The sequence below is a fragment of the Melospiza georgiana genome, chromosome 9 (assembly GCF_028018845.1).
Source record: "Melospiza georgiana isolate bMelGeo1 chromosome 9, bMelGeo1.pri, whole genome shotgun sequence".
Classification (NCBI taxonomy): Eukaryota; Metazoa; Chordata; class Aves; order Passeriformes; family Passerellidae; genus Melospiza; species Melospiza georgiana.
In genome coordinates this window covers 27,048,270-27,067,897 of record NC_080438.1, presented here as the reverse complement: position 1 = coordinate 27,067,897, position 19,628 = coordinate 27,048,270, and the positions used below count along the sequence as shown (strand labels likewise).

The following is a 19,628-nucleotide window of genomic DNA, read 5'->3' as shown; positions in this document are numbered from 1 at the left end:
CCGCCGTCACCCCGGCCCCCACCATAAAACCCAAAACTTGGGCGAAGCCCCAGTTTTTCCTTTTCAGCTGAGACGATCCTGGACGCCTGCAAGTTTTGATCCTTTTCGACCTACCGCATTGCAAGACTTTTTTTCTCTTCCCCCCCCCCCCCCCCCCCCCCAGTTCCATTTAAACCTCAATTTACCCTGCGAACGAGTTCGGCCCTGCTCGGGCAGGTCCCGGTGGCCGTGAACATTCCCACGGGCGCCGCAGCGCTGCCGCCGCCGCCGCGGGAGTCCCTCCCTGCCTGCCTCCCCCGCCCCGCGGCTCCCCCGCCGCCGCCCGGAGCCTGCGAGCCCCCGCACGGCCCCGCTGGCACCGGCATCCCCCGTGCTTCCAGCGCGGCTCCCCGTTCTAGCGGGGCTAACTCATCAGCACGCAGCCCCGGCCAGGCGCGCAGCCGCCGGGTTTTGTTCAGCCGCTCACTTCGGAGGGAGAGGTGAGGCCAGGGCAGGGGGAAGGAGCTGTTTGAAGCCCTTATTTTTGTGCCGCTCCAACATCTGTCCCCACGGGCGCCGCCACCCGAGGCCGGCGCTGGTGGCTAGTTTGGCTCTGCAGAAGCAGATGTTGGTGGGGCAGGGAGGCGAAGCCCTGAGTTTTAAACTGGAGGTGCGCTGGGACAGCGTGGCCCTGCCCGAGCCCCGGAGAGAGGCGGAAGGGTCCCCACAGCTCCCGCCCGGCCGCGGGGGTGCATTTCCCCGCGTGTTTTTAAGGCCAGCGAAGCGAACGAGCCCCGTGACCGGAGCTAGCAGCCAGGACACGCTGGCCCCGGGCTCCGCTCAGGGCTCCGCGCACCGGGCGCGCCTGGCCCCGGGGTGACTGCCGGCAGCGCGGGGCTGGGGTGCGCAGCGCGGGGCTGGGGTGCGCGGCGCCGGGCGGGACCCGCCGGGGCCGGTCCGGAGGAGCAGGCGGCGTGCCCAGCCCCCGGCCGCCTCCCTCCCTCCTTCCTCCTCTCCGTGCCTGCCTCCCGCCGGGTCCGTCCCGCCCGGCGCCGCGGAGCGGCAGCGCCCGCCCGGCCGCACCGCCGCTCCCCGCGCCCCCCCCGACGGGCGGTTTCAAGTCCCCCCTTCCGAGGTCTCCGCGGCGCCGGCCAATCAGCGCGCGCTGCGCGCCGCGGCCCGCCGCCTTAAAGGGCCCGCGCGCCGCGCGGCGCTGGGGAAGCGGCGCCGCCCGCGGGCCGAGCTGGGCGCGCTCTAGGACCGCGCGCCGCCGCCGCCCGCCCTCCCTGCCCGCCGCGGGAGGCCGCCCGCCGCCTCCAGAGCGGGGCGTGGCGCGGGGAGGCCCCGCCCCCGCCGGGCGGTGATTGGCGGCAGCGGGCGCCCGTCGGCGGCGGGGGCGGCGCCCGGCGCGGCCACGTTCGGGTGCGCGGCCAGCGGCGCGTTGGGCGCAGCGAGCGGCGGCGGGCGCGGGGCGATGGGGGCGCGGCGGCGGCCGGCGCTCTGACAGCCCCCGGCGCTCCCTCGGCGGCGGGCGCAGCGGCTCCGGCGGCAGCGGCGGCTCTCGGCGGCCGCCCCCCTCCTGCTCGGCGCGGACCATGTTCGCCAAAGGGAAGGGCTCGGCGGTGCCCTCGGACGGGCAGGCGCGGGAGAAGTAAGAGCGGCGGCGGCGGCGGCGGGGGGAGCGGGGCGGCGGTGGCGGCGGGCGGCTTTGTGCGGGGCGGGAGCGGGGCGCCTCTTCCTCCTCCGACCCGGCGCTCGGCTGTTGCAGGCTGGCGCTGTACGTCTACGAGTACCTGCTGCACGTCGGCGCCCAGAAGTCTGCGCAGACCTTCCTGTCCGAGGTGAGCCCCGCCGCCCCCCGCGCCCTTTGTGCGCCGCCGCACGCCCGCCCTCCATCTTGCGCGGGGCGGCGGCGGCGCCGGGGGGTCGCCGCGCGTGGGGGCCCACGCCCACCCGCGACCACCCCCCGCCCGCGCCGCCCCCCCTCCCAACCCACCCCCCGCCGTCTTCCTCTCGCCCGCAGATCCGGTGGGAGAAGAACATCACGCTGGGCGAGCCCCCCGGCTTCCTGCACTCCTGGTGGTGGTAAGTGCGGGGGTGTCCCGTGGCGGGTGGGAGCAGCCCCCCGGGGGCGCGGGGCCCCGCGGGGGGCAGCCCCGGTAGTGGCGTGAGTCAGCAGCGGCGGCGAGCCCCGAACCGCCCCGGCTCCCGCTCCCCGCGGGCGTCGAGGCGCGGCGGAGCCACCCCCGGCCCCGCGGGAGCGGCGGGCAGGGTTCCCGCTGGAGAGCTGCCGGGCCGGCCGCAGGCACCGGGCTGTGCCGGTGCCGCTGGGGCGCCCAGGGGAGCAGGGCTGGGCGGCTGCGGGGCTGCGAGAAGTGTCTGAACTCTCACGGGGGTTATCCCTCGGAGGTGCTGCCTCTTGAAGGCTACTTTTGCTCCCTTAAGCACCCAGCATCCCCGCTCCTGAGTCAGGTTCCAGTAGTGTAAAGCTGGGATGCACAGCTGGATCCAGCTGTGGTGCCAGCCCAGCGAAGCCGCTCACCTGCGCTGACCTGGGTGCCCGATCCCCGATGGGTAACTGCTGTTCTCCCGTCTCTCCCTGCCGTGCAGCGTGTTTTGGGACCTGTACTGCGCAGCTCCCGAAAGGCGAGACACTTGTGAACATTCGAGTGAAGCCAAAGCCTTTCATGACTACGTGAGTAACAAGTTTCTAATCCTCGCGGTAATTACGGCGTTGGGGAGCTCCGGCGCACCGAGAGCCAACCTAACGTAACCGACTGGCAAAAAGCGTGGGGTTTTTTTTTTTTAACCAGCAATGTTCTGATTTGACTGAACAGTATTTCATAATGTTGCAATTATGTAAATGAGCTCAGATACTTATCTTAAGCACTTAAAGGCATTCGGGCTAGTGGTAGAATTAAGAAGTTTTGCATAGCAATGGACGACAAAGCATTTATAGAGGGTCGATGGCAAGATGTTTCATGCTGAGGACACTCTGGTGGTGAGATGTTTGATGCTGAGGGCACCTTGCGGATGGGCGGGGGTTGGATTTTGGTGGGGAGGAGAAGGGGGAATTCCCCAAACCGCTGTTGAATGCCCCAGTTAATATCTCCCTGCCTTTGGCAAGGCTGGGGGCTCCCTTGGTTTCCTGAGTCCTCCCTTGATCCCAGCAGGGGGGAGGTGTTGTCTTGTTGGAGCTGGGGTTGCAGACCCCCCTTGGTTGGTTGGTTGGTTGGTCATTGTTCATCTTGGCTCTCCGTGGTTTGGGTTGCTCTCTGCAGAGATGGCAGCATGACCCAGGGATGGATGGTGGCATGCTTGAGTCCGAGGTGTGTCCCCAAGGATCCCCCTTGCCATGGGTGCATGGCATGTCTGCCCCATGGGCGACGGGTGGGCTGCCCGCTCCCGTCCTGCATCCGCCGCGTTGGGAGGAATGTGCATCAAAGGATTAGTCACCTGGCTGCGGGCTTGGACCCCAGTCAAGCGCCTTTAAACCTCCTAGCAGGAGCTGGTTTTGTCTGCTCCGGGGAGACTATGGTATGGAAACCATTTCTGCTCCCTTCCCAGGTTTCTGGTTGCCTGGACATGCCTGGCTGGGGATGTGTGAGGGTTTGCTGGCGAGCGGTGCCAGGCGAGCGTCTCGGGGACCTCCACGGCTCTCACACGCTGGCACTGGGCACAGCAACCACCCTGGGGCACGGGCAGTGCCAGAGAGGCTGGGCTGGCTGCTCAGCTGCCTCTTGTCTCTTCCCACCCCGCTGGGTCTGGGAGAAGTGTGTCTGGGTATTTGCTAGTGGAGTTTGTCTGTCTGTCTGTCCATCCCTGCGGCCACTGTCTGCATTGCTTGTTTTCGCTGGGTCGGATTAAGATGGTGAACTCCTGAACCAGGGGTCAGAGCTGATAACCAGCAGCATGTCTGGCAGTTGTTGGCTTTTGCTTGCTTCCTGGATGTTTTGGGGCAAATTGTGGGGCGTTTGGGAGCCCAGATGGGACAGTGGGCTCATCAGGAGCAAGGCAAAGGTAGATCTTTGGGCAGCAGAGCTACAGGTGAAGATGACATTAGCAAGCAAGACCTGGTAATGCTCCATCCGCAGCAGCCTCCTCATCGTGTCTGAGGATTTAGTGTATTTAGAGAAATTAATCTTTTTTTAGCTTGGTAATAATTCTAACAATAGGCCTGAGTGCATTAGATGATTCGCATAAACTTCTTTAATACACGTTGCTTTAAGCTTACAGTAAATAGACACAATCCTGATTGTTTTTAATTCTCAGTGTAACACAGTTTTCTAAGAGCCCCAAGTGCTTTCTTTACCTTTTGGGTAACTCCTGAGATTGTCACTGCCCTGTGCTTTGGCTTGGTGGCACTGGGTTGGTGTCCCCAATGTTTTGGCCCCAAGACAGGGCTTGTGCTTCTCCGTGGCGTGGCTGCTGACGGATGCTCAGGGTGCAGTCCCTCTCTGAGGAGTGGTGTTTTCCTGGCACGGCATGTACTTTACAGGGCAGGGACCTACCTGGCCAAAACTTAAATATTGACCAAAGAGCAGAATGATAACCGTGGGAGTGTGAATAGAGCCTTGTTCCTCTCCAGCTCCCGGGCAGGTGAGCGTGGTGGGCAGTGTCAAGCAGCAAACCCAGCGAGCCATCAGCAGTGCATGGCAGCTAAAATGGGATATGAGCCCCAAATGGGGCTGGATCAGTGAGTCATGAATTGCTTCATGTGGTGGTTGTGGTTAAAAATATCCCAGTCTAAGTCTTGCCCCAGGTTTGTCGAGCATTGTGTTTACACTTGGCCAGCAACGGGCAAACTCCGTGTGTCCTGCTTGGTGTTTGCCCAGAATATGGTTTGTGTTAACCCTGATACTGTGCTGCTGTGAGGACAGAAAGAGGGGGTGCTTTGGGAGCCTGGCATGTTATTTCCCCAAAACCAGCACTGGAGAGGTTCTTACCTGGGACACAGATCTTTTGGGAAGGGGGAGCAGTTCTCCTCATTAACAGGGTGGGATTTACCTGGTGTGTCATTTCCACTTTATTTTCCAGCATAACTGTATGAAAACTGTTAGGAGCAGCAGGACAAATTCTGCTGATTTCCCCCTCCAGTTTTGAGTGTTTAAATCTTCAGTGAGAAATTAAAGCAAGGAAGGAAATTAAGAATCTAAGGAGAAATCCCACCACTCTTTTTTTTTGAGGCGACTCTTGAAAACTGTGGAGTCTCCCCTAAGGTTTTTCTCCCAAGCTGGGACAAAAAACTTCTGGGACTTTGTAGAAAGGTGCTTGTTGGAGGCAGAACGATAGGAGTGGGGATTCACCTGGCACAGGCAGGAGGAATGCTGCTCTGCTCTACCCTTCCATCTCTGGCATGTCTGTGCATCTGTTAACACAATTATGAAGTTGTGTTGTTGCAGGGTTGTTCATCACCCTCTCCCACCTGTACCCAGAGAGTTTACCCAAGCTAACAACCCCACAAACCCCAACCCCTAAACTCAGCCATTGATTTGTGTTCCTCCAAGCCCCGTGGCGAGCAGGCCAGCGTTCCAGCACGCTCCCAGGGCTTGCAAGGGGATCTCTGGTCATGACAGGGGATTTCAGCCGCCGCGTTATCTGGGAATTGGCCGATGGCTGCTCGCAGTTGAGCATTTCAACGCCGTGAAAGCCAATACAATTTGAGTTAGCGGTGATGACTGCCAGTTTAAATACCGCAGTGAATTTCTGTCAAAGAGCTAATACACAGAAAGGGGAATTGCAGAAAACTTGATCACCAGAACCACTTCAGTCGATTTTGGCCTCGAGCTACAGAAAATGAACTTAAATCTAGTTGACTGTTTGCTACATACTTTTTTTTGTGGTGTTGCTCTGCCTGCACAGCCGGCTCATGGCAACGTGCAGGAGAGAAAACTCAGGATAGCCTTTAGCTCATGAAGACTTTGACTTCATCATGCCCTAGCTCTGTTTCCCCCAATTTCTTCCTGAGGAGGACCTGCACTTGGGAGCATTGGAAATACTGTTTTCCTTGCAGCACAAGATCTGCGGAGCTGTGGCTTCAACTTGCCATTAACGCAAAGCATTGATTTATTTGTTTTTGTTTTTAACTTTGGAAAGCTGCTGCAGTTCTTTCCAACTTGGGTCTGGAAAGATGCTCTGCAGCAGTGGGGGTGGTTGCTGCTGGAGGTGCAGTGGCTGGTCTGGGAAAAGATGGTGTGTTGGGGGCTCCTGTCTTGGTTGGGGATAACCAGGGCTCCTCCTTTTTATATGGAAAAGTCTCCCTTTAGAGAGATCTCAGGAGTTCTGAAGCTCATGGGGATGGATGGATGGATGGATGGATGGATGGATGGATGGATGGATGGATGGATGGATGGATGGATGGATGGATGGATGGATGGATGGATGGAGAATTCAGACTTGCTGGAGTTACCATGCTTGGTGGAAACAAGGTGAAGCCCAAGAGGCTGGAAGAACTTTGGTCTGCTGGCTGTACAGACTGGGGGTGTCCCAGGGATGGTTCTTCTATGCTGGATCTGCCAGTCACACCCCATCCAGGTGTGGGGCAGGCATCACTGCCTGGGTTTTCCTGGGCTGCAGGGAGCATTTCCTTGTCACAGCACCAGCTGGTCCCTAGGGTCTGTGTGGCCAGCTCGTGGCATGGTGCACTGCCAGGTGACATGGCCTCGTGGGACCCCTGGGAAGGGATGCTGTTCGTGCATGACGGGTTTGTGTGGCTGTCTCCCCTCCCATGCCAGGCTCTCTTCTTGTTCCAGGACCAGTGGAGGCTGTAGTGCCTTGTTTGAGGCACCCATGGCTGTGAGGGTGGGACCAGTTGTGAGAGTGTTGATCCATGAGTGATCCATGACTTCTGTGGTAGTGATGGTCCATGAGAGCTTTTCCAGTTGTGTGCAGCCAGTGTTGTGTAGAAGAAGAGGTGTTTGTGGGGCAGGTTTAGTGCAGTGCATGGACAGGGCTTGGGAACAGCTTTGTGTGGCCCCACAGGCATTGCCTGAGCCCTGGGCATGTGGCTCAGTGGTGGCACACACCACTGCTCTGTCCTGTTTCCATGTGGGACCGTGCTCCGTCTGGGCTCCATCCAGCTCCACTCTGCAGGGACAGGGTTCCCTGGTAGGTAACCGGAGAGAGGAGTTTCCTTCAGGAGTGGCAGGCTGCCAGGAGCAGCTGCAAAACTCCACATCACTTCAAAAAAAAAAAAAAAAAAAAAGGGCAACAAAAATAAATAAATCCAGATATTCCCTCTCGTGGCAGCGCTGGGCTCGGCCTTCCCTCCTAGTTAAGGGTACTGGTGAGCCTGGGTGTCCTTTAAAGCCTGCTCTTGCTGGAGCACCATGCAAGGGTGGATTAGTTTAATATTATATTTTAAACAACATTGGCTGTCATGACAGAGCAACCTCGGCTTCCAGAATTCGTGCTGCCCAGCAGCAGGACCAGGGCATTGCAGAGCAGCACCTTTCCACGGGTGATGCTCTTGGAGAAGGCTCCATTGTGAAACCGGAGGTCAGAGCCCAGAGCTTATGTCTTAGTCTTTGACTGGGGAGCCTAAATATTTATCCTGTTCTGTCCCTAATGAAAACAAATTGTCAACAGTTGTTCAGTAACTGACTAAATTAAAATCTGTAATTAGTCAATTAGATTAAAGAGTTGGCACAACCTGATTGTATCATGCTGGTTAGGTTATTAAGAGAAAGGGTGTGATTTTTAATTACTGAATGCTAATTTTGACGGTTTCAAATAGAAACAGACGTTCCCCCCCTCCACCCCACCCCGAGTGCCTGTGCAAAAGTAAGGCAGGGGATGGGTTTTATATCAACAAATGGTGCGAACACGCAAAGTTCCTCTGGCTCCGCTCCGGGAGGGGGTTCTCCAAAAAAGCCGGGAGCGGGATGGGAGGAGAGGGAGGATTTCTCCAGTCTTGCTAGAGGATGGGAAGGCAAGTGGGGGTTTGTGCCAGGGCTGGGTGCTGCCCATGGGGGTGCTGCCCTGTTGCCCATCTCAGTGTGTGCGGGTCCGCGTGCCCTCGCCTTGCATGAGTGCAGCAGCGAGCCAGACTCGAGCGGTTTTTCTTCTCCCTGTTTTTTGGTTTTGGTTGGGTTTTTTTTGGTTTTTTTTTGGGGTGTTTTTTTTTTTTTTTTTTTTTTTAGAGTATCTTTTTAACCCCCCTCCCCCCAGTGCTTGCGAGGGGCCAGCTCCCAGCGGCAGGCCGAGCCCGCAGCGGGGAGGAGGAGGAGGAGGAGGAGGAGGAAGGCCTTGCCGCGGTGGCGAGCGCGGCAGCCCCAGCGCCATCCCCATCCCCATCGCCATCCCCATCCCATTGTCTGCCCCGGCGGCCACGTGGGCGAGCGCGGTGCGGCCGGCGCGGGAGCCGCGGGGGGAGCGCTGCCCCCGGCAGATGCTGCTGGGCTCCGGCGGAGCACAAAGCTCCGGCCCTGCCCTCCCCGGCCGCTCGCGGGGGTCCCTGGGCAGGAACAAAGGGGGAGAGGGGCCGCGCCGTGCCGTGCCGTGCCGTGCCGGGAAGCCCAGCGCGGGCGCTGCTGTCCGGCCGTGGGGAGGTGTTAGGTCAGGACGCCGTCTGTTGGGTACGAGTGGGACTTTCCTGTGCTCCTGATCATTTCCTTCCTTACCTTGGAAACTTGGATTTTCTCCTGCCTTTTGTTCCCGATTTTTCTCTTGTAAAGCTGTCCCTGGTTCTATTGGAAACAGCTGCCAGGGGCTGGTCCTGGGGAGCGGGCGGAGGGCTCTGGCTGCTGCTCCTCTCTTGCCGCTCACACCCCTGCAGCGGAGCTGGCACCGCTGGAATGGCACCGGGAATGGCACCGGGAATGGCACCCGGCTGTGCAGAGCCCTCCCTGGTGGGGGTGCCCCAGGGGGAGCTGCTGCAGCCACATTGGTTCCTGGTTTTCCTTGGGAACAGAGGGGATGGCAGAGATGCAGCACCCGGAGCACCTTGTGTGCTGGGACCTGCCCTGTGCCTTGTGCCCAGCCTGGCTGGCACTGGGATGTGCCCTGTGCCTGGTGCCCAGCCTGGCTAATGCTGGGATCTGCCCTGTGCCTGGTGCCCAGCCTGGCTAATGCTGGGACCTGCCCTGTGCCTTGTGTCCAGCCTGGCTGGAGCTGGGATGTGCCCTGTGCCTTGTGTCCAGCCTGGCTGGCACTGGGATGTGCCCTGTGCCTTGTGCCCAGCCTGGCTGGAGCTGGGATGTGCCCTGTGCCTTGTGTCCAGCCTGGCTGGCACTGGGATGTGCCCTGTGCCTTGTGTCCAGCCTGGCTGGAGCTGGGATGTGCCCTGTGCCTTGTGCCCAGCCTGGCTGGAGCTGGGATGTGCCCTGTGCCTTGTGCCCAGCCTGGCTGGCACTAGGATGTGCCCTGTGCCTTGTGTCCAGCCTGGCTGGAGCTGGGATGTGCCCTGTGCCTTGTGTCCAGCCTGGCTGGCACTGGGATGTGCCCTGTGCCTTGTGCCCAGCCTGGCTAATGCTGGGATGTGCCCTGTGCCTTGTGTCCAGCCTGGCTGGAGCTGGGATGTGCCCTGTGCCTTGTGTCCAGCCTGGCTGGAGCTGGGATGTGCCCTGTGCCTTGTGCCCAGCCTGGCTGGAGCTGGGATGTGCCCTGTGCCTTGTGTCCAGCCTGGCTAATGCTGGGATGTGCCCTGTGCCTTGTGTCCAGCCTGGCTGGAGCTGGGATGTGCCCTGTGCCTTGTGTCCAGCCTGGCTAATGCTGGGATGTGCCCTGTGCCTTGTGCCCAGCCTGGCTGGAGCTGGGATGTGCCCTGTGCCTTGTGTCCAGCCTGGCTGGAGCTGGGATGTGCCCTGTGCCCAGCCTGATTAATGCTGGGATCTGCCCACAGGACACAGCATGGGCTGGATCCCCATGAGCATCACACTCCTGCCTTGCCAGCATCCCACTCAGAGAGGCTCCCTGACTTCTGCTGAGGCTTCTCCTCAGCCCACGGGCACATTCCTCCTTATTTCCCAGAATCTTCTCCCTCCAAATCTTCACCCTGCAGATCCCTGGGGGTCACCCAGGGCTGGGGTCCCAACAGAGCACAAACAGTGCTTTCCTCCAGGCTGGCAGGCAGCAAAAATGCCTCTGCAAGTAAACAAATACCTCACCTCTGCCTTGGTTTGGGGTTTAGGGTTTTTTTTGGTCTCTCAAAACTCCTGGTCGTGGCCACAAGTGCCAGGAGCTGAGTTCAAAGCTACAGCTGTGCAGTCAGTGGGGGATTTCCAAAATATGGGACAGCCTGTGTGTGATGGAACCCCACTGCCACCTCCTCTCATTCCCAGAGTGGTGACACCAGTCTCCTGTGCCAGTCAGGGCAAGAGGGGCACCCGGGTGGCGTGGGTAAAATTTGGGTTTGGATGGGGGCACAGCTCTGTGTGGTAAAACCAGCTTTTTTCTTTTGTGTTGAATTTGTGCATTTCATGAATGTATTTTTTTTCTTCGATAAGAGGAGAAACGCTCATTCTGCTGCCCGAGCTTAATGTGGCATGCACGGTGACTGTTAGTATCAAAATTAAGCAGAAGACAATTGTATACATATGCATTTACATCCGTGGAATATGCACTGTTGAGATGTACATGAGGATAAAGGCAGAGGGGCGTGTGCCTGTGTGTTTTGGAGCGGTGGGACAGAGCAGTGCTTTGTGCCCGGCCATCCTGTGCCCTCCTCTTCCTCCTCCATGGCCTTTGCCACCACCACCGGTGCTTTTCAGCAAGGTGGTTTGCACCTCTGTGCTCCCCAGGCTGGGTGGGAGCCTGTGGGGGTCGGTTGGTCTGTCTGTCTGTCTGTCCGTCCGTGTGTGAGGCTGCGCCTGCTGCCTTAAGATAAAGTCCAAAGGAAGACCTCTGGCTGTGTCTTGAGCTAACATTTTCTTTTTAATTTTTTTTTTCCTTAATGTTTCTGCATCAACCCTTGAACATTTGATCTGGTGCCTCTCCTCCTGGGGTGCGGCAGCTTTCTGTAGTGAAAATGAGCTCTCACCACCCCTCCTGCCTGCCTCAAACAGGGTCTGGAGTGGGGGGGCATTCCTTCCCATTTTCCCTGGATTTGGGCTGGCTTTTTTTTTTTTTTTTTACAATCTCTCAAGGCTGAGCTCGCACCTATAATTGGAATTTTTTGGCTACAAACTGAAGCAGGGGGGATGCACTGCAGCAGCTCTGGCTTGCTGGTGAGCATGACCTGCCCAGCACAGCTGGGATGCTGGCATCCCTTGGCATTCCCAGCAGGTAAAACAGCCCACAGCCAGTCCCTCCTACCTGACATGGATTTCCTTCTGCCCCAGCTCCCACCCACACAGCTGGCATCATCCCTGGGTCCAGCGCTGCCCCGTGCCCACCCTGGCAAGTGGCTGGCTGGCATCTCCTTCCTTCCAGAGCAGCCTTGCTGTGAGGGTGTCCCAGGCCTTGGCTTTGCTTATTTACCCATTTCTAGTAACTGTAAGGTGGGAAATGCCCCTTTGTCACCCCATGGGTAGCTGGCATTGCCCAGCTGTGTCCCCAGGCAGGTGGCTGCTTCCTGCCCCAGGCACTGTGTTTTTAACTCAGCCTCCGGGTTGGTTGTTTGGGGTTGTGTTTTTTGCCTTTTTTTTTTTTTTTTTTTTTTTTTTTAGTGAAAAAAAAGGCAGGGCACGCTGAGGAAGGGGGCAGGGCGCTTCCTCGAAGCTGCCTGGTTTGGGGTGGGCAGATAAGGGTGCTGCATCACACTTGGCTCCTCTGCCCTGCCCAGCCCAGCAGAGCATCCTCCTGCTTGCCCTCCTGCTCTGCCCAGCCCTCGCTGGGTGCTCACCCTGTTTTCTGGGGGAAGCCCCATGGGGTGAGGCAGCCTCTAGTGCAGAAGCTGCTTGAACCCCCACAGGATCCTGTGAACCTCCTTGCTCACGGCAAGGTGGGAGAGGTGCTTTTCTCCCCCTTGGCTCCTTTCTGCCGGAGCTGTGCAGCTGATGGGGTGTAAATCACACCCAGCCTCCCTCTGCCCATCTGCCAGCAGAATGGTGGGGGGGGGTCATGGCTGGTGGCAGCTTGGAGTGACTTTCCATCACAGCTTCAGCCCCTCTCCGCTGTGCCTGTGCCTCTGGGGGAGTGCCTGCTCCTCCCTGGGGAACAGAACCAACCTGGCTCTGCCTGTTGGTGCTGGAAACACTTTGGGGTCTTTCTGTGCAAGCTGTGGACCAGGAGGTGGCTCTGGTTCTGTGAGACCCTCTTGGGGTCTGGTTTGGGGCAGGGACAGCCACGCTTTGAAATGCTTGTTCTCATCAGGGGGGCTTTTGGCAGGGATGTGCTTTGTGGGATGGGGTTGGGGATGGAGGTGGGGAGCTCACAAGGAAGCAAACGCTGCTTCACGTTGCATATGGGTCCCTTTAGCCCAGCTCAAATGCAGTTTTCCGTAGAAACCCCAAAACAGATGGTTTTGTTTTATCCTGGGTATTACAGCACCAATAACACCCAGGTGCTTCACACCTTTGCCAGTCTCAGCTGGAGAGAAGGCCCAGGCTGAGGCTCCCAGGGCTCATTGCATCGTTAAAAGCAGATTTACTTGCTCGTCCCAGAGCCCTTCAGGGTGTTGTGGCACGTCCTGACAGCTTGTCTGTCCTTACCTGCAGTCATCAAGGAGTTTTCAACATGACTTATATAAAGCCTTTGTACTTGGATTGCTCCACCGTGCTGCACAATGGCTTCTTTGTCATCCTGCCAGCTAATTAATTTTAACTTTTACCGTTGCTCCAGCGCCGTGCGTCGCCCGCCTGGTCCATTTGAAGCTTCTCCCCCCCAACCTTAAGTGTTTTCCAAGCAGTTTGACTTGTTGCTGCTGAGCACTGGAGAAAGCAGCTGGCCCCGCTGGTGCTCATCTTCTGGAGAAGGAGCTGCCCTCCCTCACACTGCTGCTGCTGGAGGAAAAGCCATTAGGAGGCTTAGGTTTTCTCCAGTGGCTTGTTTCTCCTGGCTGGCAGCTGAAGGTCCCCACAGAGAACATCCTCTGATGAAAATAACAGGCTCTGGCTCCCTGGCTGGTGATTGGCACCACGAGGATCTCACAGCCAGAGGTGAAAGCCTTGGCTGCATCTTCAGGACAAAACTCCTCGTGCTGGGGATGTCTGAGCATGGGGGACTTGGCAATGGTGGTTTCTGGAGGGTTGGGCTCTGGTTGTGCTCTGGAAACCGAGTGCTTTTTGCTTGCATCCTGTGAGCAGACATCTCCAGCACAGCATTCCTGGTGTAGCAGGGACCTTACCCCTGGTACCTCCAGAGGGTTCGCAGGGGAGCTGAGCATCTCCTTGGAGCTGCCTGGAGGAGCACCAGGAGAGGTGTGACCCCAACTGGATGTCACCCTGGCTCATCCCAGCCCGTGGAGTGGGATGAGCCAGGGTGTGTTGTCTTTTCAGGGTAGGAGGGATGGAGGTGGCCACATGCATAAACATCAGCTGAACACGCAGCCATGGGGTTTGTGTGAGCTCCCCTCAGCTCGGGATGGGGACGGTGGCGAGTCAGGGAATATGGAATTGCTGCCTTTGTGTTTAATCTGGTTATAAGGATGGCTATTAGAGATAATGAATTTTGCCTGTCCCCACTGTTGTAATACAAGAACCCAACTGTCTTTCAACGCCGCGAAGGTCACTCCTCTTTATTTCTGGTTGTAAATATTGCTGCTTACAGATGTTTGGGGTTGATGGACGTGGCTAATTAAGTTTCTGCTGTCAGCTGGTTGGCAGGGTGCAGGGGTGCTGGCATGGAGGTGAGGTCAGAGGGCAGGATCACAGCCGGGCAGCAGCACCAGCAGCCACTTAGCATGGAGTGAGCCCATCTCACTGCAGCCCCTCGGTGAGAGCAAAGCTGGGCTTGCACTGAGCCTTGCCCCTCTCTTTGTAATGAATTTGGAGCAGGCTGGTGGGAAGACTTTTGGGAGCAAGTTTCCATTTTGCTGCTCTCATTTGAGGGGGATTCATATGAGGACACCTGCTGTCCCCAGCCTGACCTGGGAGTGGGAAGAAGGGTGCAGAAACCCTTCTAATTTTTGCCATCAAAACCAGCACCAGAAGCTTTTTCTTTCCCACAGAGGCTAACATGGAAATGGCTGTGTGCTGGCCAGCAGAGCCAACACCCCACATCAAACCAGCAGCAGGAGGGTCTGGGGGCCCCTTTCTGAGGGGCACGGGGCTGGTTGCTCCCCGGTGCTCAGGAGCCGTCCGCGTGTGCTGCCTGCGCGCCTGGAACGCAGCACGTGCTGCTGCTGCTGTGTTCCCCGCTCCCCCCTCGCCTGATTTATGCCGCTCCACATTTTCTCCTCCTTTCCATGCCTCTTTCTCCTCTCCCTCCTTTTTTTTTTTTTTTTTTCCTCCTCCCTTGTGCTGCCTGTGCGTTGCCTCGCTCCTTTTTTTTTTTTTTTTTTTTTTTTCATTTTTCCCCCCTTATTGCTCACAGGCCTCCCTGTTAACCCAGCAGGCTGCAAGATTTAGGGCTCCCTGCCTGGTGTGCAGTCTGAGTGGGGTTTTATTCTCCCAGAGGAGGGAACTGTGATCCCCATCACCCCACTGGGACATGATCCTCGCACGGAGGAGGGGCTGTTTTTATTATTCCGTTTTATGGCCGCGGAGCACACGAGTCGTGCATCCCTGTTGTGGATGCTGCTGGCCATGGATTGCAGCAGGGCTGGTGAGGTGGCCACGGGTGCCCATCGCCTGCGTGCGCCGTGGCTGCGCCGGCCATCTGTCCCCTCCCGTGCGGCGCCGGGCTGCCGGCTGCTCGCCGAGCCATCAGGCCTTGCCCGGCGTCTGCGAGGCCACCGGAGGAAAAAAAAATTACAAAGAGCAAAAAGTTCCATTTTTGCTTTGTTTGCCCCCGTTTCATATGCAGAACCCGACTTTTTCTTGCCTTTTGGGGAGGGGCTTTTTTTTATTATTATTATTTTTTTTTACTCCCCTGCTGCCGTGCCAGGCACATCAAAAGTTTGCTGGGTCTTGTGTGTGTGTGTGCGGATGCTGAATAATTTTATTAGCTGCCTGGAAGGGAGCCAGCGTGGCGTGCACCGTGCGGGAGGTGGCTGCTGGGGTGCCTTCCCTTTGCTTCCCCTTCCCAGCTGCCCCCCCTTGGCCTCCACTGGTCTCCTGTGGGTTGCATCATCGGCATTACCCCTTCGCTTTATTTTTATACATGTTTCTTAGGGAGGTTTTTGGTTTGGTTGGTGGTTTGGTGGGGTTTTTTTTTTTTTTTTGCTCCATAAAGGGTTAAAACCGATGGGGAAGTTCAGCTAGCACTTGCAAGATATGGTTGCCTTAGCAACAGGCCTCCTAATCTGGTAGGTGACCTGAGAGACTGTGGAAGATGCAGGGGTTGGTTTGGCATTTCATTATTTCATGAGGCTGCGGCTCTCCAGCTGGTTCCCTTCCCAGCGCCGCCACCGCCGCTGCTCCCCCCGCTGCCGCCCCCGGCATTCCTTGGCAAAGCCTGGCGGGGCCGGCGGCACCGTCCCCTCCCTGGGCACTGCTGGGTCCTGGGAGCTCCTGCCCAGAGAGGGGGAGAGGGCTTCCCGCAGCCCAGGTGATAATTATTCAACTTTAGGATTGTAAAGATGGTTTCCTGCCTTGCCTTTCCTCCTTTGAAAGGATTTGCTGTGGTGGACCCAGGTGAAATAATCCGTGTGGCCCCAGAGCTAAAGGTGTGCTCATTGGTACTTCCAAACCTTGTGGCTCTAGTAACAAACAGATGGGGCATGAACAGGGAAGTACAGTGGTTGGAAAAGGTGATGGAGTTGAGATTCAGCATCCAACCGGGGCTTTGGGGAAGGTTTGTGGGCTTTGGGAGGAGTGTGGCAGCATTATTCCAGCTGCTTTAGGCTCCTCTGGGCTCACTGGGCCAAGGAGCACAACCAGCACATACCCACGGATGGATAGACCAAGACCTGAGCATGTCAGTGCTACAGCCTTCTAATTTTTGTTTCTTGGAAACATCCTCAAGTTGGCATTTCCCAGCGCTGTCCCTTTCCCTTTGCTGTAGTCACCATCCCGTGCAGAGCATTGGTGATCACCCGCTCGTCCTTGCCGGTGCCACCTAAATTAAGAAACTGCATCCCAGATCTTCCCTGCCTGATTTGGCCTCACTACATCTCTGTGCACCACTGGATGGGGGCTCAAACTTCTGCCTGTGCAGTCCCGCACGGGATTTGAGTGGATGTTGGTCACACCCAGCAGTGCCCAGTGTCAGCACAGAACTGTTGCATCCTGGTCCAAATCATCATTGAGCTCTTGGCCAGGATGGCCAAGCCACTCTCTGTGCCCAAACCTGGGATGTTTTCCCCCTTGCTGGATGCTGAGTGGTTATGGAGTGTGGCTCTGCCCTTGGCACCCAGCCACGATGGCTGGGCAAGGAAGTGTCCAGAGGGCTGGGGCCAAGCTCCCTGTGGGTACCCGTGGAATAAAAGGGCCGGGATAGCGCCGGGGGCATCCCATTCCCGCAGATCCCAGCGTGCAGACCTCTTTTGTTTTTTCCCCCTCCCACTCTCCACGGCGGCGTCGATGGCAGCTGCCTGCGGACGGACGCCGGGGAGAGCCGCCTTTGTTTACCCGCCTCCCCGGCAGAGCGAGGGCGGGGATGCTCTTGGATCGAGGTGCTGATCTGTCATCTCCAGGTTTTATGCATCCCCAGACAAGAAATCAGTGGTGCAAAGCGCAGACTTTTTGTTACTTATCGCCGAGCTCTGTGCAGAGCGCGGCTGCTGAAAGCAATCTGGTGTCTGCGATGCCCAGATTTATGGTTTCCCAGCCTCGATTGAGGTGTTGGCTTCCACTGGGAAGTAGAAAACCTGGTTTGAGCCATTGGAGTAGGATGAGAGGACTGTGGCATGTAGTGACACTGGACCCCAAGCTGGCAAATGGCCCCAGAGCCTGTCATCACCCTGGGTGGGACAGCATCTCCCTTGCTCCATGTTATCTGATGGAGACAGGAGGACCAATGTCCCAGGGAGCTCAAACAGCTCTGCCTTCCCTCTGGGTCTTCTCCACTCAGGACTGGGATGGCAGAGGCAAAGGCTGGAGGGAGGCAAAGGGAGGAAATCCAGGCGAGCCAGCAGAATCCCTAGAAAGCCCTTTTTTTGATCACTTCATCCCTTTTTTTCCCCCATATCTCTGCTTTGTGAGGCTTTCCAGGATTTGTCCCTCTCGGCGGGGATTTCGGGCGGTCAGCCGGGTCCCCAGGCACGGACAGACGGACAGGCTGCCAATCAGCCAGCCCGCGCCGTCCCTCCACTGCCGGGGCTCCGGCACAGGATTATACATGGGGGTTTTTAAAAAGAAATCAAAAATTCCCAGGGAAAATATATTTAAAAAAAAAAAAAGCCGTCTCCCCCCCGCCTCTGCCCTGCTGAGAAGCAGCTCTGCGATGGCGGCTGGAAAGCGAAGCCGTAAGTGTTGCGCGTGCCATCTGCTCCGCTTGGATCGCGGCAGCGCCTGGAGCCGGCGCAGCCTCGCGGGAAAGGGGGGGCACCAGTGAAGATAGGGTCCCCCTGCCCCCAGTTCCTCCCTGCTGGGCTCCTCCAGGTCAGCTTGGAGCCCACGCTGGTGGGTGTGAGCCCCAGCCCGTGCTGCTCGGAGCTGTCCCGTGGGTGTAGGATGTGCGCCTCTCCCTCTGTGGGTCGTCCAGAGGTGTGGAGGTGCTTGTGGGGTGGGATGAGTTGTGTGGAAGGGAATGGCAGGTTTTGGTGGGTTTAGGAATCAGAAAAAAAAAACACTATCCCCATATGAATGTGTATTCAACCCTCTAGGATGTGCTTGACTCCCCTTCTCAATCTGCTTCTTCCTAGTAGCCATCCTGTTCGACTTAGAAATCGCCCTACTCTTCCCGCTACCATGAGCCACCCAACCACAGTCTCCTACCTCCACCCTGACCTGAAACTCCTCACTTATCCTCCTCCTTCCCTTAGGACTAGTGTATGAATGAATCCAAGGTGGGTTAGAATGAGCAGAGTAACAGAAAGTCAGCCTGACTAACTGGGGTGGGAGCACCTGCTGGCACAGGGTGCTCTGTGGCCTAGGGCGCGTCTCACGGGGACCTCGGGGGTTTGCTGTCATGAGAGCAGCTCAGCAGGACACATCTGCTCCTCCCAAGGGGGACACCAAAGGAAAGCTCCTTCCCCAATAAGGAAAAAGTATATGCTGTCTCTAAAAAGAAAGAAATGTGTCTATTTGTGGGCTTGCTATGGGAGCATCTCTAGTGTGGGTTCCCACACAAGTTCCTCTGCTGGCTCTTCAGCTGGAGCCACCAGAGCAGTTGGGTTTCTCTCTGCTTTACCAATTTTTACAAAACTGGTATTTTTTTGAGTCTCCCCAGTGGGTCAAGCCAACAGAAATGGGATGCAGAGTGAACCCAGGTTTCCTCCCTCAAAAGGCAGCCCTGTCCTCAGCAGCTGTGTCTGGGGCTCATGCTGGGGTGTGGGTGGTTGGCTTGTCCAGGGGGTAGCCAAGAGATGAATATTCCCAGGGTGTGTGATACCCAATCTGGGAGATCAGTTTTGACTGCAGGGACAGCAACTGTGGAGCCCTGACCTGCCCCTTGGCTTGGCTCCACCAACAGCAGTTCTGGTCTGTGGATGTTTGTCACACATGCCATATATAGGGGGTGTGTGTGTATATATATATATGTGTGTGTGTGTGTGTGTGTGATTTGCTGATTGAGATTAAACCACATTAAGTACCATATATCTTGCTCATACCTCTGCCCCAGTGGGATGGGGGGCAGGAGGGGAAAGTAAAACCCATGGATTTTGATAAGAGTAGTTTATTAATCGAAATAAAGTACAATAATAGGAATGAAAAGGGACACGATAGAAAGAGAGAATTAAAATATAAAAACAGGTAACTGATGTTACCTATATAATTCCTCACCACCTACTGGCTAATGCCCAGCCTGTCCCCAAGCTTCCTGGCCAGATTTTCCCAGTTTATACACTGGATATGACATTCTGTGGCATGGAGTAACCCTTTGGCCAGTTTGTGTCAGCTCTCCTGGCCATTCTCCCTCCTGGTTTCTCGTGCACCTCCTCACTGGCACAACATGGGAAGCTGCAAAGTCCTTGACTTGGAGTAAGCACTACTTAGCAACAGCAAAAACACCAGTGTGTTATCAGCGTTGTTCTCATACTGAATCCATAACACAGCACTGTACCAGCTACTAGGAACAAAATTAACTCTATCCCAGACACAACCAGGACAATGCAATATTTTTTTTTTGTATTAGAGGTTTGCTTGCAGAACCTGGGGAAGATGCCTGGTGCTTTCCCCTCCTCCCTTCCCATGCAAATGCAATTGCTCCTCTTCTCTTGCTGACAGAAAAGGCAGTGGTGGTGGGAGTGGGTTGAGCTTGTGGAGAAGGGATAACACTCTCCAAACAAAACCAGAGGGCTTGTGAGGAGAAATGGGAAGCTGAGGGAGGGTAGAAATGTCTAAGGAGGGGGCTGCAGAAGGCTTTTGGTCTTGCTGGGTTTGGGGCAGGGTGGAAGGATGCCAGCTCAGTGTTTTCCCGCACTTGTTCCCAGCTGGTGAGCATGGTCAGACCTTCACAGGGTTTCTAGGGTTCAGCAGTGGCTGGAGTTAAACCTTGTTAGAGCCCAGCCCTTTGTTGGGGAACCCCTTGGGAGCCCCAGTTAATCCCCATGGAGATGAGTTGGG

At 57.0% G+C, this 19,628-nt stretch overlaps 1 protein-coding gene across 2 annotated transcripts in view; it reads left to right on the top strand.

Annotated features, from left to right (window-relative positions):
* Window positions 1-1,517: 1,517 nt before the first annotated feature.
* SSBP3 (single stranded DNA binding protein 3) overlaps window positions 1,518-19,628 on the top strand; it is a 56,012-nt gene continuing 37,901 nt past the window's right edge. Inside the window, exons 1-4 of one of the 2 annotated variants that reach the window (XM_058029858.1) lie at window positions 1,518-1,630; window positions 1,748-1,820; window positions 2,003-2,064; window positions 2,590-2,674. In XM_058029858.1, the coding sequence (XP_057885841.1) occupies window positions 1,575-1,630; window positions 1,748-1,820; window positions 2,003-2,064; window positions 2,590-2,674 (276 nt within the window). In that variant the 5' untranslated portion in view covers window positions 1,518-1,574. The remainder of the gene's footprint in view (window positions 1,631-1,747; window positions 1,821-2,002; window positions 2,065-2,589; window positions 2,675-19,628) is intronic. The other variant, XM_058029859.1, reaches the window with a different exon arrangement.